This window comes from Marmota flaviventris, chromosome 3 (assembly GCF_047511675.1).
Source record: "Marmota flaviventris isolate mMarFla1 chromosome 3, mMarFla1.hap1, whole genome shotgun sequence".
NCBI lineage: Eukaryota > Metazoa > Chordata > Mammalia > Rodentia > Sciuridae > Marmota > Marmota flaviventris.
Genome location: NC_092500.1, coordinates 66,116,681 through 66,143,348, shown reverse-complemented (window position 1 = coordinate 66,143,348; position 26,668 = coordinate 66,116,681). Strand labels below are relative to the sequence as shown.

Genomic DNA, 26,668 nt, shown 5'->3' with positions numbered 1-26,668 from the left:
GTGCCTCCCATACCTATAGAGGCAACTCTGAATATCTTTAATAAAACTATTTCCTCCAAATCCTCTTTCCCTCTTAGAAAGGCAGCATGGAGCAGTAGTTAAGAGCTTGGGTCTGAGCCAGACTTGAAACTGGAGCTCTCACAATGTTGTTTTTTTGGTGCAGATTCACTTAATCTCCTCGTGCGTGCCTCACTTTTCTCACCTGAAAACTGGAACTATTAATATATCATCCCTTGAGATTATTTTGAGGGTATTAATTTAATATAGTGTGTGGGGGGAAATAGACAAAAACTTTTTACTCTGACTCTTGCACATAAAAAATTTAGAGGTTATCAAGTCAGAGCCCCTTCATGGGGTCTGAATCAACTCCTAATGCTCCCCTAATATCTATACCTACCTTTTTTCCTTCCTTCCTTCCTTCCTTCCTTCCTTCCATCCATCCATCCATCCATCCATCCATCCATCAAATTCTACAATCCTTTCAGCCTTTTATACATCTGGGCAAACACAGAAAATGATGATATTTATTCCATACTGTGGAATAAAAAGATTGCCTTTTGGAAGTGACTGGTCCGTGTCTTCCCATTCCCTCAGGCTTTGTCAGGCTGCCTGAGGGCTGAAGATAAACATTTCCACACCCATAAAAGTACTTACAGATCCAGAGCCTACACCACCATCCCAGTTTAGGTTGGGAAGCCCTGGAGCTAACCATTGAATGATGTGGTTCAATGGGGCAGCCCTGTTGAAATCTTTTAGACCTCATAGCCACCATTATCAAACTTGCAATTAAATAACTAATTATAGAATTGTTTTTGGATGTCTCTATGCTGGAAGATACTACAAAATTATAATTAGGACCATAAATGTGGGACTATGTCCTAAGCCAAAGTAGTACTTTGCATATAGGAAGTTCTTGTATTTGTGGGCTGAATCAGTGTTGCAACCTTTTCCTAATAGCGCTTTATCTGTAACATATTTATCCATCTTTAAGAAAAAGACCCACGCCTTTTGACTCTAGCATTTTGTAAATATTATGCAGTATCTCATTCCCTTTAAGACACATTAAAAGAAAAAAAATTCATTGCACTCATTTCACCTCTTATTCATTCATCAGTACTCTAATCTTTCTCCACTATTCCTTTAAAACTGGTTCATTGGTGATCTAGCTGCTAAACCCAGTGGGTATTTTTAAAAAATTCTTCTTCTTCTTTTTTTTTTTTTTTTTAGTTGTAGATGGATACAATGCCATTATTTTATTTATTCATTTTTATGTGGTGCTGAGGATCAAACCCAGTGCCTCACACATGCTAGGCAAGTGCTCTACCACTGAGCTACAACCCCAGCCCCTCCAGTGGTTTTTTTCTTTCTTTCTTTTTTTTTTTTTTAGTGCTTATTTTATATTTGTGACTATATTCATCATCTCTTCCTTTCTTTCCCTGTGTGTCAGTATCAACTCTTTCCCCTACCTGTTCTTTACAGGATTCCTTTGGGTGATATCATTCATACCCAAGACTTCAGCTACCACCTCCTACACTGATGGTTTCCAAAATCTATATACCTATGCTAGAGCTAATCTGTTGCCTACTGGATATCCTCCCTTGTTTTTGACTAGCCATATATTAGCGGTGCCAGACAAGTGGCATTCATCAAACACTGATCAAAAGCAGCATAGAGCTTTTGAGATCCTTAGGCCTACAGATGAGGAAGCTGAGGCTTAAAAATGTATAATAACTTCCCTAGAGTCATAGACCTTGTTTGTAGCAAAAGAGAGTCTCTGGATGCCTGAAACCTGAGGTTATAGATCTCTGCCAAACAAACTGTTTTCTGCTTCATTGGAGAAAACTTTTCCACTCTGACCTAAATGACTTGCTTATTTTATGATCCACGAGCTACAGCAATGGCAGTATTCTCCTTTCTTGTGTTTTTCCTTGTAAATTTTTTGGTTCCCAGAGCAGTATGAATTGATTACCAACAAAATTTTTTTCTCTTCAAAATTTTTTATACTTGCAAGAGCTCCTGCTTAGATTTTGATCAGTTGTTACTTTTATCTCCCCTATTTGATAAAGAATGCCTGGCTCATGTACACTGTTTAATGCCAAATTTAGTGACTAGTAATAGATGTTTTTATTAATTGATTAATTATCAGGAATTGAACCCAGGGAGCTTAACTACTAAGCCAGATCCCAGGCTTTTAAAATATTTTATTTAGAGAGAAGATCTCTCTGAGTTGTTTAGGACCTTGCTAAGTTGCTGAGGCTGGCTTTGAACTCAAGATCCTCCTGCGTTAGCCTCCAGAGCCGCTGGGATTACAAGTGTGTGATACTGAGCCTGGCTATTGCCTGGTTTTAAAAAATTGTTCTAATGGATGCCAGAATAAAGCAGGGAGTAATTGACTATATCTAACTATTATTTGTATTGTTTTGGTACTGAGGATTGAACCCGAGAGCACTGTACCAGTGAACTACATCCCCAGTCCTTTTTATTTTTTGAGACAGAGTCCTGCTAATTTGCTGAGAGTCTTGCTAAATTACTTAGGCTGGCCTCTAACTTTTGACCCTCCTGCGTTGCTGGGAATTCAGGCACGTGCCACTGCACCTGCCTCTAGCTATTATCGCTGCAAACAGTTTTCTAATATTTCTAAGGAAATTAAAGATAAAAGTCAGGTGAAAAAAGCGGCCATAAAGAAAATTATCTCCCCTGCCACCCCCCATTTTCCCCCCTCCTTTTGGTAGTTTGGCAACATTCATGGTTAAATATATGCAGGCCTATTTTGTACATAATGGCACTATTTATATATATATATACACACACACACACACACACACACACACTCATTTCTTGTTTAGATAATTTTCCCTTCTCATTGAGTTATCGTTTTTCTTACTTTTAGATTGTTAGCATCTGAAGGCACTAACTTTGTTGGCTCTTAGTGCTCAAAATTTAGCATCTTAAATTGTCTGTAGAGACACTTAATGCACTCTCTCTGCCTCCTCTTTTAAAAAGAATCAGCCTGCTGGCTGCAGTGGTGCCTGCCTGTAGTCCCAGTGACTCTGGAGACTGAGGCAAGAGGATCATGAGTTTGAGGCCAGACTCAACAACTTAGTTAGACCCTGTCTCAAAATAAAAAATGTAAAAAGGTTTGGGGACTTAGCTCAGTGATAAAGCACCTCCTGGGTTCAGTCACTAATACCAAAAGCTCAGTGGTAAAGTAGAGCTCTTGCCTGAAAAAAAGCAACCAGCCTAGAATTTTCTAAATAAACCTTTTAGTGATAAAGATCTTGAAGACTCATCATAAGCACTCAATGTAGGAATTATTCCAGTTTTACCTATTATGAAACCGAGGAACAAAGTTGCTCACTAACTTACCTATTTGTGAGTAAATGACAGACTTAGGGTCCAATGCCATATAAATTTCCTACTAGGGGGAAAGTCCTCTGTTTTTCCCACTGACTGAGCAAATTCATGATTCCTTTTGCTTTTAAACTTTCAAGCCATTTGCGTAGCAAATTTCTTATTTGCAGGCATAGTTTTTCTAAGTAGACAAATGAGCATAACTTTTGCATTAGGTAGATTAATTTAACCAGCTGCCTGATGTAGTCAGGCTTACAGTTTGGTTTCTCAGTGTCTTAAGTGTTATACTTGTTGCTTTGTATTTGTTTGAACTTGCTTTGTGCCTTAGGTGAAATACCATTTGTAAGAAGTCATATGTATATGACCTAGAAAACAGAGTTGTGCAGCCAAAAATGATTCTATGATTTGAATTTGGGGAGTAAGCAATCTGGGCTTATCCTCTACTTCTTAACACAGAAAATGTTTAGTAATTGTCATAAATGAGGTGAGAGGACATCTACTGAGAATGGAAAGTTGAATTTCCTTGAAATTTTTTGTAAGATTAGCAAGGTTTGAGTTGCAAGAAGACGGTCAAACTGGGTGTGATGGCACACGCCTGTAATCCCAGCGGCTCAGGAGGCTGAGGCAGGAGGATCATGAGTTCTAAGCCAGCCTCACCAACAGCAAGGCTCTAAGCAACTCAGTGAGACCCTGTCTCTAAGTAAAATACAAAATAGGACTGGGGATGTGGCTCAGTAGTTGAGTGCTCCTGAGTTCAATCCTCAGTACCAAAAAAGAAGAGAGAAGACTATCAGTTGAAGACTTTTAGAACTATTGATTTTTTTTTTTAAGTTAGATGAATAAAAATTCCCATGTTTTAATGGACTGTAGAATTTTATCAGAGTTTTATTTCTGGCTAAACTATGAAAATGTGATCTTAAGATTGTTTTTATCTGGTGTAAAAATAAACTATAGAGAGAATTAGAAATAAGACAGTGTTTTTGATGGATTAGAGTCCTCTTGGACAAATTCCACTGAGATATAGCAAGAAAAGTAGGTATAGAAAAACAAAAGTCAGCGGCTAGTGTAAGGGGTAAGAAGACCATTGTATTTTATGACTGTGTGCTTTATGTGTTTGTGAGCTTTCATGCATCCCTTCTGGAAGGAAGATGTTTGAAAATCAGTGACCACTGAATGTAATTTTATTGAATAAAATTAATATATAGTTCAGTTGGTAGAGGGCTTGCCTCGCATGCACAAGGCCCCAGGTTCAATCCCCAGCACCAGGGGGGAAAAAAAGGAAAAAAATTAATATTACAGGGGCTAGGGGTTGTGGCTCAGTGGCAAAGCGCTCACCTAACGTGTGAAGAACTGGGTTCGATCCTCAGCGCCACATAAGAAAATAAATAAATAAAATAAAAGTATTGTGTCCACCTACAACTAAAAAAAAAGTTTTTAAAATTAATATTTTCAAGGAAAATAATAATAATAAAATATAATGATAAAAAATTTGCCATGTCTTCTGGCCAGCTATATCCAGGATAGGATCCAGTTCCTCGCCTTTTTCAGCATTGCTTAAAATTGACCTCATTCACATTCTCAGCCTTATCTGTCTATCTATCCATCTATCTGTCTATTTATTTATTTTCAATCTCTTTCTCTGTGTGGGTCTATTTACATCCTCTGTGAATGAAGAGTAATAACCTCAGTTCCAGCCAAAACCAGCATCTACAACCTTCCTATCTAAAATTTACATTTAAAGATGAATTAGGTTGAGGAGATACAGGTGTATAGATTTGAAGACAATGACTCTTTAAAACTTTTTCTTCTTAGTCTCTCATTTCTTTTGGTCTCCCATTTTTTTCCCCTCTTAATTACCCCTTAACAAATGAAAAGGCCATATTCTATATTAGGTGAATATTTAGTAATAATAATGACTTTTTTTTTTTAATTTTTTATTGTAATAATGACTTTTTTAACTGCCATTTTTAACAGCAGCTGGACACAGTTCTTAGGAGTTGGCTGTCTCATTTAGAAGATGAAAGGTATTTAGAGACAATTCACTCCAGGATTCTGGGGGATGGGGGGATTGTTGATGTCTTTTAGAAAGTCATCTATATATTTTGAAGAAAGTCATAAAAACAGTTAATCACATGTTGTTCATTTTATGAATAATAGGTTAGTTTTATTCCTTTATGGCATCTGATCTGGAGGCTACCTACAAAGAAAAGCAGTAGACAAAGAACAATAAGAAAAGGCTAGGGGAACTGGAGATGCCCCTCAGTGGTAGAGCTAGTCTAGCTTATGTCTTTCAGCAACACATTTATCTTATAGCCTTGTAGTTTCTTGTTTTGTCATGAAGGTGATATTTTTCTGTTGATTGAAGATTGAATAGGGTTTTTAATCTGAATTGGTTTCAGAATGTTTTGAAAATTGAGAATGGTGGTTGTGTTCTATAGAGCTGTTTATAAAAGAGGGAAGTAGAGCTGGCCCAGTGGTGTGCACCTGTAATCCCAACTATTTGGAAGGTTGAGGCAGGAAGATGGCAAGTTTGAAGTCATGCTTGGCAACATAAGTGAGTCCCTGCTTCAAACAAACAAACAAACAAACAAACAAATAGAGTGAGGGGGAGACTGGGCTTGGTGTTGCTTTACTATGATCCCAGATGCTTGAGGGCAGAGGTAAGAGGATTGTAAATTTGAGACCCCCCGGGGAAATTGAGTGAGATTGTCTGAAAATAAAAAAATAAAAAGTGCTCCGCGTGGTTAAGTGATAGAGTGCTTGCCTAGCACATGTGAAACCCTGTGTTCCACCCCCTGTACTGAAAGAAGGAGAGTAAATTAGTGAATCTGGGGGTAAACCTCAGCCCCAGACTTTAAGTGTCTGAGGATTCCATGTTGAGAAATAAATAGTGGAGTCCTACCTTTATTATTTTTTTTAATTAAAAAATTTTTTTGTAGTTCTATATGGACAGAATGCCTTTATTTTGTTATGTGACGCTAAGTATTGAACCCCAGCCCCATTTTATATAACCTCACATGTGTTAGGCAAGCACTCTGCAACTGAGCCATAACCCCAGCCCCGGAGTCTTACCCTTTGATTCGACCTGAAGTACCAGCAGTAAGTCCAGTGACCTGTTCATCAGAGATTGAGTGTATAGCTTTTATATCTTTTGTTGCTCCATGGCTTGGCCTTTTCTTCTATGGTGGGCTTGATAAACTGTCTTCATCTTCATTGTCTGTTCTAAAAGTCATGCTTCCAGGCATAACCCAGGAGCAACTTTTGTGCCATCTTCCCAATCTTTCTAGATCAGAATTGGGAGCCTCTTTCTGAAAAGGAATATGGGGTAGTGTTTAAGAGCAGAGACTCTGCAGTTCAGCCTGCCTGGGTTCAAATCCTGATCACAGTACTTACTAGATGTGACTATAGATAGTTGCTTCAACTTCTGTGCCCTGTAAAATGAGAGTGAAGATAATATCACAATGAAAGACAGTTGCAAGACTCTTGAAATGGAGACTGATACATTGTAAGCCTTGATAAGTGTTCTCATTTATGTTTATTGAGTATTATAATTATTTTGTTACCATTATTTCCTTTGTGCTTAGAGAGAACTTTGTTCATAATCTCTAGTGTAGCCCTTGTCAGTTTTTTTTTTTTTTTTTTTTTGGTGTGTGTGTGTGTGTGTGTGTTTTGGTACTGGGGACTGAATCCAGGTCCTTTCACATGCAAGGGAAGTGGTCAACCACTAAGCTATACAGCTCTTTTTACCTTATTTTGAGACAGAGTCTCACTAAGTTACCAAGGCCGGCCTTGAATTTGTGTTCCTCCTGCCCCAGTTTCCCCAGTAGCTGGTATTACAAGCATGTGCCACTATGCCTAGCTACTTGGTATTTTTATTGTGATTATTTGTTTAGACTGGTAACTTTAGACACTATTATTTCATTTTTCATTAATACTCTGTGTCCATTCAGTTCTCAAAAATGTTTTTATTGCAATCCTAAAGTCCCCCAGCATGGTTTTTCTGACTGAACAGATATGACTTTGAGGTGGCACTATAGTAGCACATATCCCCTTTTTCCCATTGGAGCAGAAAGAGTTTATGGCTACAGCTGTAATCCTTCCTCTCTGTCAGGATTGTTCCCTACAGAAAAAGTTATAACTGTCCAGAATTTTCCAAATCCAAAGTTTATTTTACACCTAATTGTTCAGAGTACTTGCAGGACTATAAATGAAATTACCCTACCCTAAGTCCCTGAAAGACTCCTAAACCAGCTACCAAATGTGGCCATATCTGTACTGAACCAGCCAGTAGCAGAGTAAAACTAGCAAACTACTAAGAGATTACATCATTAGAGTTTATACAATATACTCATATTAGAAGGAAAGGCCATACTAAACCATGTCACCCATTTTGTAAAGTTTTTTTCTTTCTTTTTTTTTTTTTTTTTTTTTGGTACTGGGGATTGAACTCAGGGGTACTTGACCATTGAACCACGTCCCCAGCCCCATTTTATATTTTATTTAGAGACAGAGTCTCACTGAGGTGCTTAGCACCTTGCTTTTGCTGAGGCTGGCTTTGAACTTGTGATACTCCTGCCTCAGCCTCCTCAGCCACTGGGATTACAGGCGTGCACCATTATGCCCGGCAGGCTTTTCTTTCTTTAACCAGGCTGAAGTCATCATGCTTCCTTTTGGATTTTTGAACTGCATTTAATGTGCAACTTTCTCATGGCACTTTATTATGGAGTGTTAGTAATGTTTGTCTCTGTCTCCTTTCTATACCATAGTTTTTTACCCCTGCCCTTGCCTGGCTATAGGGTAGGCTTTAGGTGAATTTCAGAAAATGTTTGTTGGTATTGGTACCTTCTATAGCTCACACCGTGTACTGTATGTGTGTTTGTTGGTGGGGGGGTATTGGGGATTGATCCTAGGGGCACTTCACCACTGAACTCATTCATCCTCAGCTCTTTTTGTTTTTATTTTATTTTTTATTTTAAAACAGGGTCTTACTGAGTTGCCCAGGTTAACCTCTTAACTTTTGAACCTACTGCCTCAGCCTCCCAAGGCACTGGGATTACAGATGTATACCACTATACCTAGCCAGATCCTCTACTTTAAATTTTTATTGGTGCATTATAATTATATATAATAGTGGGATTCATTATGTCATATTTGTACTTGCACAAAACATAAGTCCATCAATCCAGGCCCTATACTTTTAATCACAATAAAAACTTTGCAAGGTATATACTATTGTTTCCCATTTTATAGATTTGGAAACTGAGACTTGTCCAGAGGTTAAATCAAACATGTCCAGAGTCATATAGCTAGGAAGCTATAAAGCTCTGTTCTAGATGGGGTTGTGTTTAGCTCAGATACTAAATTCTTAATTACAGCCCCGTGGCACCACCTTATCTGTGTAAATGTGTGACTAAATGGCTGACTAAAGGACCATCCTCCCTTCTATCACCTTGTGACCCGTAAGTAGGTTGACTGACAGCTTCTACATACCTCCTCCTTGTCTGCTCACTCTTGTCAGTAGGATTGAACATGACTGGTAGGCTGCTTATACCAGGTCATTTTTGTTGACTCTGGGTAGTGAGAAAAGAAGTTGGGAACATATTTCCTTTCTTTTTTTTTTAATATTTATTTTTTATCTTTATTTTTAATATTTATTTTTTATCTTTATTTTATTTTTATGTGGTGCTGAGAATCGAACCCAGTGCCTCAGGCATGCTAGGCGAGCACACTACCACTTGAGCCACATCCCCAGCCCATATATTTCCTCATACATACATCTTTCCATGCCTGTTATTAGCTATTCAAAATTGTGGTAGGATCGATGCCACTGGATAGTCTCAAGTGGTTTGGGTCTTAGATCTCTAATGGCTTGTCTCTTGGTTGTTGGGTCAGCATCTTCTTTTTTAAATGTTTCATTTTTGGGTAGTAGGAATTGAAACTAAGGGCACTTTACTGCTAAGCTACATCCCTTGGCCTTTTTATTTTTAAAAGTTTTGAGATAGGGTCTCCCTAAGTTACTGAGGGTTTTGCTCAGTTGCTGAGACTGACATCAAACTTGTGATCATCCTTCCTCAGCCTCCTGAGTTGCTGGGATTACAGGCTATACCACCATGCTCAATGTCTTCTCATAAGACCATGTACCTCCATACCTGCCAGGTACTGCTAACCCCTGGTGTGGCTGCTCTTCTAAGTGTACATGAGGGTGGAAAAAATACTTTATCCTAGTGGGAGGGGTAGGCTAATCTTCATGTATTTAATTCTCAAGAGCCTTGTACAGCGGGTTTACCTTAGGTGCACGCCATTTTATACAGGTATAGTTTTGGTGCTCTTTCATGTTCCATATACCACATGGCAAAAAGTGTGTTCTGAGAATTCCTGTGGTATGACTTAGTGTCTTAAAAGAAGAAGAAGAAAATGACTTAGTGTCTGTGAGCTCCCAAGGTTCCCTTTGGGCTGGGTATCTGAGACTATCCCCTCCTCACGTTAAGCCAGCAGAACCACCCAGAATATTCCAGACTGGATTCCATAGTGCAGCAGTCTCCAAACTTGCCTGACTTTTGAGATCTATTGAAAAGTACTTGTCAGAAGTATAGATTTCTGGCTCCTAATCCAGGCTCATTGAATGAGAATCTCCATGAGAGATTGGGAATTTATGTTTTTACAAGTTTCTCAGATGATTCTTAAAAAATGGTCACTGGCTGGGGATGTAGCTCAGTTGTAGAGTGCTTGTCTAGCATGCATGAGGCCCTGGGTTTCAATCCTCAGCATCACAAAATGCAAAAAATGAGGGTAGATGTGAGAGGAGAGAGAGAAGAGAGCTTAACTACAGGTGGTAAGAATGCTTTAAGAACCCAAACTATCTGTGGATAAGGCAGAAGAATTATAGGTTCAAGGCCAACCTGGGCAACTTAGCCAGACCCTGTCTCAAAATAAAAATTGAAATTAAAGGCTGGGGCTGTAGCTCAGGGGTAAAGTGCTTGCCTAATATGCACAATGTTATTTGGTTCAATCCACAGCACCAAAAAAAGGGGTCGGGGGAGTGGGGGGGGGGATGGGAGAAATGTGGAATGACAAATTCTCACTGAAATCTTATGTCTGGTCTAGCTGAGGGGCTATATCTGGATTTGGAGGTTTTCTGCCTTTCAGTGCCCTGTGATTTATATACTATTCCTCTCTTCTAGCAGTCAAAGTATTGCTTTTCTGATCATCTTGAAGGTCTTTTGTCAAGGTAGATGTCCTAAGTTTCAGTAAACTTCTAGCTCACTAAATTCTTTTCCTTGGGTCTTTCACCTTCTGCTGAAGACCTCTATTTCTCCCATTTTAATTTTCTGCCCAAGTACACACATCTTTGATTTATTGTTCTCTTACTGCCTCCATTTTACTAATTCATTCAGCCACGCTTTTAACAAATGTCTATTGTGCCAGACTGTGGGCAGGCTATAGTGATAAACAAGACACAATCTCTGCCCTCAAGTGCATAGTCTAGTAGGGAGATAGAGGTGTAAACAAATAATTAAAATACCAGATAGCTAAGTGCTATCACAGAAATATGCTCAGAGTTGTAAGAGGGCTAGGAGGAGTAACTAAAAAAACAGTGGAAAGCTCACAATGGAGGTGACTTTTGAGCAGGGTCTATGGTCAGGAAAGAGAGGGGCATCTTTAGGTTACTGAATGGCCAAACATTCATAGTCCTTCCATTCTCAGTGCTGCTCTGTTGTTCCTAGGTCTTTTTAATTCCTTTGCTGTTTTATGAATGTAACAGATCTAATTGGGATGGCTGAATTAGACCTTCTTGATTGACCCCTTTCAAAACCTGAAATGATTGGTTGATGGATATCCCAGCTGCCAAATCTAATAGTTTGTTTCATGACCATTTATTGACAGTGAATGATAGAGACTATAAGCACCGAAGAATGCTTTTTAAAGGCCTTTCATGTGTTCAGAACTATGTGTTCTGAGCTACAAGAAGTGGTCTTTATGCCCCCAGGGAGCAGAGGGGGAGATAAGGAGAGAGAAGGCTGAAGAGCTTTTTAGTGAGGAATGGAAGAGGAGAATGGTCCATTATTTCTTTTACAATAAGAGACATAATTTCCTGTTTCTAATGAAGGCTTCCTTGGTAGTAGGTTCCTGTCCCTTTGTTCATTGTGTATATTGTTTTGGGATTACAAAACTCTGAAGTTGACTAATTTGTAAAGGTTTTTATTTTATTTTTTTTAATGTTTCACTAGACAAAAAGAGATGAAGAACCATTGTGATTAAATTTGTACAATTCAGTAAGTAGGACTGAAATTTAAGCATACGTATTGTTTTTGAAATAATAAATGTTTATTGTAGAAAAATTAGAAAATATAGAAAAAAGAAAAATGCTACAACCAATTCATAATCTTGCAAGCCATAGTGTTAATATATTGACATAAAACTGGGGGTGTTGCTCAGTGGTAGAACATTTGCCTAGCATGTACAAGGCCCTAGATTCAATCCTCAGCGCTTCAAACAAAAGCAATTAAAAAAAAAAAAAAAAAAAAGGTGTGTAAGTGAGGTGTGGTGGCACACACCAGTTACCCCAGTAACTCAAGAGGCTGAGGTAGCCGGGTGCAGTGGGGCATGTCTGTAATCCCCATGGCTCAGGGGATCACGAGTTCAAGGCCAGCCTCAGCAAAAGTGAGGTACTAAGCAACTCAGTGAGACCCTGTCTCTAAATAAAATACAAAAAAGGGTGGGGATGTGGCTCAGTGGTTGAATATCTCTGAGTTCAATCCCTGATACTGGCACCCCCCCCCCCCCAAAAAAAAAAAAAAAAAAGAGAGAGGTGGCTGAGGCAAGAGGATTGCAAGTTGGAGGCCAACCTCAGCAATTTAGTGAGGCCCTAAGCAATTTAGTGAAACTTGTCTTAAAAAAACAAAAAGGGCTGGGAGTGTGACTCAGTGGTAAAGTACCCTTGAGTTAAATCTCCAATACCCCACCTCACAAAAAAGATGTATAAATATTCTATTTCTATGCATACATATATGTATTTTAAAATATTGCTTTTCTGAAAAAGCAGTATTCGGAAAAAGGGAGGCTGAGGCAAGAGAATCCTGAGAAACTTAAGGAGACCCTGTTTCAAAATAAAGAAGAAGCTGGTATATAACTCAGTGATAGAGCTCTCCTGGATTCAATTCCCAGTACCATTAAATAAACAATCCAACAAATTAAAGTGTCTATTTAAAAAGAAACAAATAAATAGAATGTACTGTGTGAACTATTATCTTGTTTTTCTTTCTGCTAAATATTTTGACCATCTTATCGTGTTAGCAAATATGTATCTACAGAATATTTATTTTTAATGAATTTTGTGGGGAGGGTACTGGGAATTGAACCCAGGGGCGCTTAACTACTGAACCATATCCTTAGTCTTTATTTGATTCGATTTTGAGGCAAGGTCTTGCTAAATTGCTCAGGCTGGCTTTGAACTTGAGATCCTCCTGCCTCAGACTCCCAAGTTGCTGGGATTATAGGCATGTATCGCTATACCTGGTTAATATAAATCAAGCTTGTTTTGTTAAAATCAGACTCTGTTACAATATAAAACAAAGTGAAACTGGGCTATAATGCCATCCCCTAAGGATAAACAATTTAGTATGTAGCCTTCCAGATTAATTTCTATAAATATGCAAACATATCTCTTACTGTATTTTAAAAGACTAGACCCTAGATACCTCTGTTCTGCTGCTTGCCTTTTGTACTTAATATGTTTTAGACATCTTCCAGTGTCAGTACATTTGGAATACTTGCATATTATCATATAGATCAGGAATCTTTGTCCTCAGAACTGTTGACATTTTATACTGGATAAGTCTTTGTTGTGGAACTGTCCTGTTCATTGCAGGATGTTTCCTAACCTCTGTCTTTCAGATGCCACTAGCACCTCTTCCTCCACTTGTGACAAAACTGTTTCCAGGCATCCCCACCCTGGGGCAGGGTGTGTGTGTGTATGTGTATGCACAATTGCTTCTAGTTGAAAGCCACTTATAAAGATATAAGCAACTAGTTTGCTTCCAGTTTTTTCACTACAAAGAATGGGGCACAGAATGTTTATATTGATTTTTGTGCAACTGTGTTAATATTATCATTAAGTAAATTCCTAGAAGTATGGTTAGTTGCTAAGTCAAAATTTCGATGGAAATTGCCAAATTACTTCAAAAGGGTAATTTATTTATTTTTTTAAAACTATGTTCTTATTATTCCAATGATTATCTGGATCCAGAGCTATATTCTTATGGATTCTGGATCCAGATAACCAACCTCTGATGAGACACACACCTCTTGGTGACCCACAAACTTAAGCACAGGGTCAGCTTTTGTCTTCTCACTTCACCAGACATATACTTCTTGCCATATTTGTTTGTCAGACAGCAACATCATCTGCCTGGTTGCTCAAGCCAGAAACTACCTTCTCTACCCTATATTCACCCACTCAGCAGATTCTATCCAGTAGTACTCCTTAATCTTTCTCTTAATTTGCTTTTCATCTCTGTGAACTTACTGCAGCACAGATATGCATGTGGTGCCCCCTGCTGCAGCCCTCCAGTGAGCCCTGCTGCTCTCCCCTTAACTAGCATCACCAGCTTCTTTTTAAATAAAACTTTCTTGAAAGGTTGAGACTGGAGGATCCCAAATTTGAGGCCAGCCATGACAATTTAGCGAGATCCTTTTTTAAAATAAAATAATAGAAAGGTCCAGGGATGTGCCTCAGTGATAGTTTCCCAGGGTTCAATCCTAGTCCAAAGTAGAATAGAATAATAGAATAGCTTTCTCTGGTTTAAAAAAAAAAAAATCAGTTTTGAAAAGCAGTACTCTATCATATCACATGTACTTCACTACATATACTTGTTCTCCCAGCTTTGACTCAGTCATCTGCCCTTGAATGCCCTGTTGGCCCCCTGCATTTCCTATTCCTTGTAGCCTGCCCTGTACCTGTTTATCTTCTCCCCTTTCCTTATTACCTGAGACATTTCTTGCCACTTCAACCACACATTTCCTCCATTTATCAGTTTATCCTTATGACATTTTTTGTATCTGTACTTTGTATGTGCTTCATGTTTACTTTTAAAATTTAACCTTGTAGAAAAGACAGCCATATGTGTAAATAATATAAACCAGTAAATCAAGGAGAGAGGATATAGGAATTCCAGCTTCACGTTCCAGTACAGATGTTAGGATAGAGGATGGTCTTTTAAATATCCCATTTGAGTGCCTAAGCCATCACTGCTCCTCTTAACTAGACTTATGATTTTTTGTAGTTCTCTGTTGCAGTGTAAGACAATACTTCACAAACCAGTTGCATCCATTTGGTTAAACTGAAATTTCTGAAGGAGATCATTGTCAGCCTCACAGCATTCCATTTTAGGATATCTTAAATTCCAGGAAGCTAGGGGTACCTACTGTGGCACATGCCTGTAATCCTGGTGACTCGGGAGGCTGAGGCAGGAGGATTGTGAGTTCAAAGCCAGACTCAGCAACTTAGTGATACTCAGCAATTTAGTGAGACCCTGTTTCAAAATAGAAAGGCTAGGGATATGGTTCGGTAGTTGAGAGCCCCTGGATTCAGTCCCCAGTGCCAAAAAGAAAAGAAAAGAAAGTCGGGATAGTTTATAACTGGGAATCTCTGCTGGAGCATGTCACACATTGTTATGCAAGATTGGTACAGGGACAAGCCCTACAATTCTCTGTAAAAAGTCCACTCCAAGTCTGTGGGAAGTTACACTTAGCAAAATTTTGGCAAAGAACCATACATTTTTCTTCAGACTGCGTGTGGTAGTTCTATAACACTCTGTAATTAATTTTATTTTTATAATGAGAACAACCACAGAATAAGAATAATGCATAACCTATTTCTGTTTCTTACTATTTTAGGGGACATCACACAGAAGGGATATGAAAAGAAGAGGTCCAAACTCCTGTCTCCTTACAGCCCACAGACACAAGGTAGGTGATGAGAAATGGTATTAACTTTTTCAGTATTTTTATACCAAATGGATGCTGTCTTACAAGAAATATACCTTTAATTTGTTCCTGTTTTGTTTTTTATTGTTTTGTTTGTTTTCTCCCTTTCTCACCAAGGGAGAGGAAAAAAAGGAAGGAAAGAAAGGAGGAAATGAATCTTAATTGAGCATCTGCCATGTGCAAGGCACTTTAAAAATACACACAGTCATCAAGTCATTTACGCAGAGCTTGGGTGATAGTATGTGAAATACTGAGATGATTCAATGGCAGAAGATTCCAGGCCATGGAAAAACGTCATCTTATTTATGCCAGAGCACAAACTTTGATGGAGAACAAGGAGAGCAAGATAGGGAGGAAGAACAGATCTAGAATTATATGGTACCTCAAGTGTTGTATGACTGGAGGATTTAGGGGCAGGACCCCAAATAAACATAGGGATTAATTCACAGCCTGACTTATTGCTTTTGTAAAGAGATTGACAAGTTATTTTTTTAATATATTTTTTTTAGTTGTTGATGGACCTTTATTTTATTCATTTATTTATCTGTGGTGCTGAGAATCAAACCTAGTGCTTCATACATGCTAGGCAAGTGCTCTATCTCTGAGCCACAACCCCAGCCCCTTGACAAGTTTTTTAAATATCTAAAAGACGTGAGTCACTTTTGTGCTTAGTTCCAAAGGGGTTGCCATACCTTGACTTCTAAACAAGGCTTATCTCTCTCTTTTTTTGTACTGGGGATTGAACCCAGGGGTACTTTACTACTGAACCATATCCCCAGCCCTTATTATATTTTATTTAAAGATAGAGTCTCCCTGAGTTTGCATAGGGCCTCCCTAATTTGCTGAGGCCGATGTTGAATTTGCAATTCTCCTGCCTCAGCCTACTGAGTTGCTCGGATTATAGGTGTGTGCCACCATGTTTGGTTGGTCTTCTTTTTATTATCACTTTGTGCAGCAGTTGTAAACATTGTCAGTAACAAAATGCTCCCTCTGCTGAGGCAGACAGCTTAATTGCTGCCTTGGTATGTCATTTAGTCACTTTCTCCCTCTCAGGCAGATTCTTCCATCAGTAGTTTGTCCTGCTTATTATTGTCCTGTTTTTAAAAAAAGGGAGGGAGGGAGGGAGGAAGGATTTTTCCTTTACTTGTCAACCTCTGTCAACTTCACCATCTCTATTGCCTGCTTTATAATCAAACTGCTCAGAATTGTGCATACTGTCTATTGTTTTAACTGCTCACTTCTCAGCCTAATCCAGTTCTTTCTGGAATAATCATCTTCAAATCTCAGTAGTATTTGGCACTATACTTCTCAAATCTCTTCTTTTGAAGAACCCCCCCTAATTCTTCTTCCCCTTCTCTTGTGTCTTCTCTTAGCCATCCTTCTCTGTTAAATACTGCAATTTTCAAGACAAGGCCCCAAGCCCTCTTGTCTTCTCACTCTGTACTAGTGGTTCTCAAGTTGTAGTTTACATCAGAATTACTGGAGGGTTTATTAATACACAGATTGAATGGCCCTATTCTCAGAATTTCTTATTCAGTAGATCCAAGGTACAGCCTGAGAATTTGCATTTTTGTCAAGTTCTAAAGTAATCTTGAAGTTCCTGGTTCAGGGACCATACTTTGAGAACCAATGTGTTTCTTATTTTCCTGGATTATTTTAGCCACACCTGTGGCTTTAATTATCATTTGAATACAGGTAACTCCCAAATATTATCTTCAGTCCATATGTCTCCTGAGCCCCTGATCCATAGTTCCAACTGCATGCTTTATATATCTTAAAAGGCACCTCCATTTCAACATATTCAAAATTAAATTTATGACTTGTGCACCAACCCTGCTGCCACTACCAACCCCTCCCTACAAACACTGAAAATCCAGCTACAGCTACATCCAACTTGCTCCTATCCTTCTTTTTTGGCTTTTCCTCTTCTGAGTAAATACAACTCATATCCATAACCACAACATGTTAGAAACTAAAAAGTCATTCCTCACTTGTCAGTCAGTTTTGGTAAATTTAATTTTTAAAGGAAATTATTTATTTTGTATAAGTTTTCAGATTTATTAAGTTTTTCCCAACTTTTTTTTGTTTTTAAAAACTTGGCTTTATTTATATTGTTTATTTGGAGTTGGGGATATACCTCAGTGTTAAAGTACTTTTTCTGCATGCATAAGGTTCTAGGTTCCATCCCCACTACCCAGGGTAGGAAGGTGGAGGGTAGTTATGTATTACTTTATGTATTATTAGTGTCTCTCCTTCTCCCATCACCTTCTCTTTTCTTGATCATTTTCCTAGAAGTTTGTCTTTTCAAAGAATAAGCTTTTCGTTTTATTGATCTTTTTTTAGTATGTCTTTATCTTCTGATTCATTATTTTTGGGTCATTTAAGTATTTTTTTTCTATTTTCTTTACTCTTTTGTACTTTAAAAAATCTTTCTGAGTTGCATGCTTAGATTGTCTGCCTTTTTTCATAAGATAAATGTTTCTTCTTCATCCCTCGCCACTCCCATACTTACAGATTGAACCCAAGGGTGCTCTACCACAGAGCTATACCCCCAGCCCTTTTATTTTTTATTTTGAGGCAGGGTATTGCTAAGTTGCCAAGGCTGGCTTCAAGCTCACAATCCTCCTGCCTCAGCCTCCCAAGTTGGTGGGATTACAGATATGTGCCTACATCCCTGATAGATGAATCAGTCTTCCTCCTTCCCTCCCTCAATATTTTTTTAAAGTTATCAATGGATCGTTATTTTACTTATTTATATAGTGCTGAGAATCAAACCCATTGACTCACATGCTAGGCAAGTGCTCTACCACTGAGTCACAACCCCAGCCCAGATTAATGTTTCTTAACTTCACCATGGTCAGAGAACAAACCTTTACAAAATCATGTCTTTGTTATTAAGCTGTACCTAGTCTTTGGTAAATTTCTGTTAACTCATTTATTTGTGTTTTAACTGTTGTATTGATAGGTCTGTTTGCATTAGCTCAAACGAATTTTTTATTAACTTTTTGACTGATCTATCAATTCTGATAAAAGTGTTTCAACACACTTGTACTGTGACTATAGAATTATTAGTTTCCCTTGTAATTCTGTCAAGTTTTGCTTTTGTATTTATTTATTTATCTATTTGTTTTTATTTATTTGTAGTCTAGGTATTGAACCCAGGGTTTTGACAAGGCCTATCCTAAGGCTTTTTGTTTGTTTAATCTAAACTTGGTCTAGAGTTATCAGGTATCTTTATTTTCTTCCCAAACATCACAAGGACTTTAGGATGCTTTGATGTTGATCACCATCACTTCCCATCTTTTATTATTATTATTATTAGTAGTAGAAGTACTGGGGACTGAACCCAGGGGCCCTTTACCACTGAGCTACATCCTCAGTCCTTTTTATTTTAAGGTAGGTCTTGCTAAGTTCCTGAGGCAGACTTCCCAACTTTTTTTTTTTTGGTGGTGCTGGGGATTGTACCCAGGGCCTTGTGCATGCGAGGCAAGAGTCTATTAACTGAGCTATGTCCCCAGCCCTAGCCTCCATCTTTTGATTCTCCTGTCTCAGCTTCTTGAACTGCTGGGATTACAGGCATGTGCCACATGCCTGTTTCCCATTTTATATTTTAGCATCACTTTGTTTACATATGCTTCAATTATCAGTTATTATTATTGTGTTATGTAGATAGTGATAGTTAATAACTATTTCTTTGTTTGCTACTCCTTTTTTTGATATTTATTTTTTAGTTGTAGTTGGACACAATACCTTTATTTCACTTATTTTTTTTTTTTATGTGGTGCTGAGGATCAAACCGAGGGTCTTGCACATGTGAGGCGAGTGCTCTGCCACTGTGCTACAACCCTAGCCCTGCTACTCCTTCTTTTAAAAACAATTCTAAAGCACTATTCCTTCTTATTTGTCTTCTTAGTTCAATCTCCTTTCTAAATGCATTCTTTTTTTTTTTTTTTTTGATACTTGGAATCAGACCCAGAGTTGCTCTACCCTGCCCTCTTTTAAAATTATATTTTATTATATTTTATCTTAAGTTAATTTTTGAGGTAGGTTCTCCCTGAGTTGCCCAGGCTGGCCTTAAATTTGTGATTCTCCTGTGTATGTCGAATTGCTCAACCCTAAATGCATTTTTTAGTAAGCACATACTTTAGTGAGAATATTAGTAGTAAATTCTCTTCAATTTGTGTATATTCTTTTTTGGGGCCGGGAGGTGCATCTTTTCTTGAACAGGTATCTTTCCCAAAAAGGAATGTGTTATAGGGCTGGGTAATCTATATTATATAAATTCTGTAGGAAAAGAGGAGATTATTTCTTAGCATATTGACCCTATATATATTTATAGATTTTGAACAAAACATTTGATTCAATTTTTTTAATGGCATTGGATTGCAAATTTAAAAATTATTTTAGAGTCTGATATAAAATCAAATGAAATAAAAAGAAGATAATTTAGTTAAACAAGCCAAACTTCATTTGGCATTTAAGGATCATGCTGTCTTTGGGGATTGAATTCAAGGGCGCTTGACCACTGAGCCCTATCCCCAATCCTATTTTGTATTTTATTTAGAGACAGGGTCTCAACACTAAGCATTTTGCCTTTTCTGAGTCTGGCTTTGAACTCATTATCCTCCTGCCTCAGCCTCTTGAGCTGCTGGGATTACAGGCGTGCGCCACCACACCTGACTCCATGCTGTCTTTTAAAGAGATAAAAGTATCCCTGAGCATATGCCTGTAATCCCAGTGGCTCTAGAGGCTAAGGCAGAAGGACCACAAGTTCAAAGCCACCCTCAGCAAATTAATGAGGCTCTAAGCAACTCATCGAGACCCCGTCTCTAAATAAAATATAAAAAAAGCGCTGGGCATGTGGCTCAGTGGTTGAATGCCCCTGGGTTCAATCCCCAGCACCCCCTGTTCCCCACAAAGAGATAAATATATCGTTATGAAGATTCAAATTACATTTAAGACCTCAGAATGCTCCCACTTTGAGAGGCATATTCACACCTCCCATTTTCTGCTCATGCTGCCCCATGTACTCTTGACAGGAATGGCTCACAGAATGTCTTTCAGTAGTTGGAAGCTGCTGGGGCCAAGTATAAAGGTTCCCACACGCCTCAATTAGCAAAATTCCAGGGAGAGGGCCAGGAAATTAACTTTCTTTTGGCACCATCCAAAGAACTGAATTTTCAGAACAATTGTAAGGCTCCTCTGTAAATTAATCACTCTTGGTGACTTTTGTAGTTGTAGAAAAATGGAAAGTTTTGAATTAGGAAGGCAACTTCCTTGTGCTGATCCTTTGGTCTAATCTTTAAGTTCAGAAACTGAATAGAAGTAACTGATAAATCCGGCCAGCTTTAATAGAAAAAGAGTTTATTTTAAAGACACAGGGTTACTGACAGAACCGAAGGGCATGTATTTACTAAGCACTGACTTAGTTCCAGGTACTGTTTAGATACCAAGGAAACAGCATTGAATAGGGCTGACCAGACCCTACCTTTGTGAATCTTTGCTGCCTCTACCCAGAACCTACCACTTTCTCCCTCACTCTGGTAGGGTTTTGCTCTATTGGAGAAGTTTTAGGCAGTCCCATCCCCCTTATCTGAGTTGCATTTTTAAAAAACTCCCTCTAGCTATCCCATAGATTATTGTCTGTGATGCATCTTACTTTCATAATGGACCTTTAAGGTCTTTAAAGTCATTGTGTTTAATTATTTTAATTTTTCTTGTCCCCAGTTTCTAGCATTAGTGCCTTACATCTAATAGATGTTCTACAAATATTTACAAAACTAACAGAGAATTTAGAATTTCTAGTTTTTTAAAAAATAAACATTTGTGAAGATGAAAGTGTTGGATAGTGAAAGGAGTGGTTACTATTCTTCATGCCAAAAAATGATCTCTTGTACTGCGTTGTTCCTAGTAACTTGTCTTACCCTCAGTCAGTCTGTTCACTCAGACTTACTAAAACCTTAAAAGACACTGCTGTTTGTTAATTCTCATCTGAGACCTTTTTTAAAATTTAATTTTTATTTTTACGTGAAATTAATGTATCTATAATTGTAATATATTAGAATAGTAATACAAGGGCTGGGGATATAGCTCAGTTGGTAGAGTGCTTGCCTCGCATGCACAAGGTCCTGGGTTTAATACCCAGACCCCCCCCCAAAACAAAACAAAACAGTGTTACAGATTCATAACAACAGAAACAAGCAGTGCTCTGCCACCCCTTTTCCAGTGACAGCTTCTTGAAGTGTTTTTATTGTTTCTTCTGATAGTTACCTCTGAATTCTAAATAATCATTTTTACTGTTTCTTGACTTTTTTTCTATTTGAAGCATAATTTGTTCATTTCCTACTATGAAAGAACCTTTTTCTCTTATGTCTCTCTCCCTCCTTGACCACATAAATACCACACCTTCCCTCTTTCCCTTTTCCCCTTCCTTCACATTTTACAATACATACTCAGTCTGCGAAGTATGTTCAATATATTATGTATATATTTTTGCTGTTGCATCAGCATGCAGTGTTTTTATAATGGTGTAAATATTATTCATACTTTGGCTTGCTATGATTACATTTCCTTTCTTACACAACTTTCTGCTTTTTCCAGAGTTAAATCTATCAGTTGTTATTCTTTTTAAGAACCAGCTTCTGTTCTTCATCTCTCTTGGGTCCATCTGAAGTCATTATTCCTTTATATTGCTGTAGACCTTCATTGTCACTCTAGTGGCAATTTGAGAAGGAATGGACATAGGTCAAAGTGTTCATTCTTCGATGTTCAATCAGAATTCTTTATTTTAACATTTCTATGTAAGAATTGTTTAAGATTTGTTGCAGAAAGATGATTTGTGTCAACCTAAAAGATCTCAGAGATCTTAGTACTTAATTTTGGCTGTTCACCAGCAAGCTGAACAGCCTCATTTAAGTGTTGAAATTGGGAGACCATCTTCCTCTGGCTGAGTCCTAGAAGAGAAGTGGGTACCCTGCCTCCACTGTTTTACAGTTCTTTGCTGTTTAAAATTGTCCTTTACTCTCTAGTGGCTTCTCCTGTAGGACCCCCAGTTTTCTTGCTTTAGTATATCACTGCAGCTTCTGTTTTTGATGGCATTGGTGAAGACATTCCATTCTATCTTAACTATATTTGAGATTATATCCAACCTTTATGTATTTGTTTTTCTTCTTTCATTCTTTGATTTTCTGTTGCTGTCTTTCACTGCATTTAGTTAGGTTTTGTCTTCCACTTCAGAATAGAATCTCAATTTTTATGTGTTCCTACTTGGCCAATAGGTTTGCACTGTATTTTTTTCCCCAGGCCCTCACTAACTGCCCTTTCACGGATAAAGCATATCTGTTCTGGGTATGATTGTATGATGGCATTCTCTAAGTAAAGGTTTTTCCCAAACTTGGTTTGACTACTGCTTGATTTTTTTAAAAAGTATTTTAGTTGTCAATTGACCTTCATTTTATTTATTGATATGTGGTGCTGAGAATCAAACCCAGCACCTCACACATGCTAGGCAAGTTCTCTGCCACTGAGCCATATCCCCAGCCCCTGCTGCTTCTTTTTGCTAGGGGTTTTTGGCTCAGTGTCCCAATATATACACATATACTATGGTTGCTAGTTGTTCCATGCTCCCTTCATCACAGTTCTTCATAGGTCAGTCTTACCTTTAAGGTTGTACATATATGTATATGACTGGGTTAAATGGAAACAAAGGAAAACACTTGTAGTTTCTCTCCCTGCACCTCAGTAACACCTCTTGAGAATAATCTATAACCCTGTTTTTTTTGATGTCATTATGTAAGTTATATGATAATAGAGTTGTAAATTTTTACATAAAACTGGTATAACTTAAGAGGCTGGGGCTATAGCTCAGTGGTAGAGTGCTTGCCTCACACATGTGAGGCACTGGGTTCGATCCTCAGCACCACATAAAAATAAACAAAATAAATAAAGATATTGTGTCCATATTTTTTTTTTTAAAAGCCTGGTATAATTTAGAGATACACAGATAAGTAGGCTGTTTAGATTACCATTTAAACATATCCTTTAAATTGATATGTCTTTAATAGTCTTCCCTTGTCCCCCAGCCATATACTGTCATTGGTGGAAGAGAACAGACAGACAAGATCTTAATTATTTGTTTTAACCAAAATATTAAGTCAGCAATGTGAAAGACCAAGGGCTAGTTATTATAGGAAATACAAAATGAATAATATTAGCCTCTGACCTCAGGGTATTTATACTATAAACAGGAGAGATTAGGCAGTTATTACAAATGAGGGTCATAAAAATAGAGTAAAATAAGACCATAAGAGAATTCTAAATAAAGCATTGTAGAAATTCAAAGGGACTAAAGTTAAAAACCAGTTATTGAAATCAGAAATATAGCCAGGCACAGTGTCACACCCCTGTAGACCCAGCTACTTGGGCTAAGGCAGGAGAATCATTTGAGCTCATGAGTTTGAGACCAACCTGGGCAACACACAACAGAGAGAGCGAGTGAGGGGGAGAGGGAGGGGAAATAAAAGAGAAAAAGAAAGTCAGGATTTTTTTTTTTTTTAATATTACAGAACATTTCCAACTATAAATATTAAGTAGGCACTGTGCCTCTGTGTGTGTAGGGTGTGGAAAGTGGAATCAAAATATTTTTTCTACCTCATTTTGATTTAAAAGTTCCTTTCCAAGTGAGGCTTGCAACATAATGGAAATAACATAATTTAAAAAAAAAAAAAATCCCAGTTCCTATTCTGCTTTTTGCTGGATTTGGATAGTATTATGTGAACCCATCTGTGCAGTATATTGCAAATATAAGTGCTCTCGCATATCTTATCAGAAGGAAGTCCAATATCTTCTCTTTGGGTCTTGTTTTTCTAAATTGTCTGACAATTCCCATGGGTATAGATAGTGCTCTAGCAGAGGTGGTGGGTCTAGCTTTTCCCAAAGGGAAACAGTTCCACAGGGTGATACTGAAAGTTGGTTCTTACTGTATGACCAGTAGTGCTGATTCAATGCTAATCCTACTTCCTGTGTCTGCCTCATGCATTCTGAAGGATTGTACTCTGCTTGATTCATAAGGTACCCCTCTTGGGTACACAGAGCATAGCTTCGGGTATTGTGTTCTTTTAGTCTCCTGCACAGCCATTTTTCTCATATCATATGGGTCAAAATCTTTTCATATGCCTGCCCCTTCTCAGGCCAAGGACTCCTAAACCCCTTCCACCCAGAATCCACCCTTAGGAATTGGGCTGGTGGCAGCTCCTTTTCGAGACTCCAAGCACCAGCATTCTCATTCTTTTCACTCTTTCCCTGAGTGGGAAAGCAATCACCCATCCTTCCAAAAAGTGTTCTCTGCAGTGATTTACCAGGTACCTTAGCCTCTCAGGGAAGACTCCTCAAGGGATTGAAGGTACCCATAACCCACCATTTTTGGAGAGGATAGGAATGAGAGTGAGGGCTCTAGAATAATTGAGGTGATTATAGCTCTCTCTAACCAACTAATCTGTGGTGGGCATTCTGCATGCTAATAATACCTGTCAGTGTTATTGTGAAGATGAAATGAGATGATGCTTAATAAAGATTAAAGAGCTGGGCACAATGGTGCATGCCTGTAATCCCAGCAATTTGGGAGGCTGAGGCAGGAGGATCTCATTTTTGAGGCCAGCTTCAGCAATTTAGTGAGGCCCTTAAGCTACTTAGTGAGACTCTGAATCAAAATAAAAAGGGCTGGGGATGTAACTCGGTGTTAAAACATCCTAGGCTTCAATCCCCAGGCCCCTTAGTCACCCCCCAAAAGAAAGTTTAAAGAGACATAGAAATGTTATTATCATTGTTATTCTGCCATTTTCTGTTTAAATTCCTTCAAAGGGGGGAGATGCCCATTGGCTTATGACAAATGACCTTTTCTTCTCCACCCTCATTTTGTAATACCAACTCTGCATTATCCTTATATGTATTTCTTAAACTTACCAACGTTTTTCTCTCACTGGACTTCTGCAGACATACAAGTTAAATTCCCCATTATGTAAGCTCAGAGAGCCTTATTCTTTTCCTTCTTGGCACATATAACAATATAAAATATGCAGGAGAATTGGTGATAACTGGTTTAATATGTTTCTTCTCTGGACACTAGCACCAAGACTAGTGAGCATGTCTGCTTTGTTCACTCCTAAAATGTTGAAGTATGGTTCTCAGAGCCCGGCTTTAAACTATTCTCCTATAGATGAAAAGTTCAGTTAGATTATAGGGAGAGTTGAAAGATAGACTGAGTTAGCTTTCTCCTATCTTCCTGAGTGGAAATTTTATATAGTTTTATATTAATAAATATAAATTTTAAATTAATAAATATAAATATAAATGCTTCTTTTCCAGGTTATCATTGTCACTGTGTTCAAACAATAGAAACATATGACTCTGCTGTTTCTTTCTGCCAAAGAATAAATTATGTATATGTTGATTGTTGAAAAGAAAGGTTGTGTGTTATAGAAGCATTTAAAATATGTGTTCTTTTAAACTTGTTACCAGACCTTACATCATCACTCTTTAAACATAAGGATGACCTCTAGTGGATACTCTCTGCACAATTGACTGTTTGGAAGATCAGGAACCCCCAAGATGAAGCTCAATTATAGTTCACACTAGGATTTAGAAGTTACAAAGAAGACTTAATTTATGAGACTGGTAGCTACCATTCCAGCACTTACCTGTATTAATGACTTTCAAAATTACTTTGATTTTATACAGAATTTTCTTTCTATAAATAAAACAATGAAATGGTAAAAAACTTTGGAATGTCTTATCAGTAACTCATTCCAAATACTTATGGGATTTTTATATCCCATCCAGCCCTTATAGTTGTATACAAAGAGTTTTTACATACACAGTTGTAATCATACTGTGTACATAATATTTTGTATTATTACTTGACATTTAGACTAAAGTGTCTACATAATCTACATATTTTTCATATGTAGTATCTCCTTGTGTTGATACACACAGTTAATTCCATCTTTGCTTTCAGATTTTCCTTACCATCACATTGAAACTGCAAACTTTATTCAAAACGTGGAGACTTTTTTCAGGTAGATCCTGAAATCTGCTTTGAATGTGAAACCCTGAGCAAGGAATGGTTCATCTTCAGGCAGCATTTTGACTGTCCAGCTTAGGTTACACAGGTTGTTAAATAATGCTCTCTGCCCTCTTATACCCCAGACACCCTTCCTCATCCTCAATAAACTGGTGTCCTTGCCAGAAAGTTTAGCTGGGAATAAACCTTTTTCAGCTTTGAAGCCAGGGGTGCTTAACCACTGAGCCACCTCCCTAGCCCTTTTTTATATTTTGT

General features: G+C 38.0%; 1 protein-coding gene across 5 annotated transcripts in view; it reads left to right on the top strand.

Moving 5' to 3' along the window:
• Positions 1–26,668, top strand: part of Dip2b (disco interacting protein 2 homolog B) — a 236,066-nt gene that overhangs the window by 101,418 nt on the left and 107,980 nt on the right. For all 5 annotated transcript variants that reach the window (XM_071609857.1, XM_071609855.1, XM_071609856.1 and 2 more), the window contains exon 2: positions 15,247–15,318. In XM_071609857.1, coding sequence (XP_071465958.1) covers positions 15,247–15,318 — 72 coding nt within the window. The remainder of the gene's footprint in view (positions 1–15,246; positions 15,319–26,668) is intronic.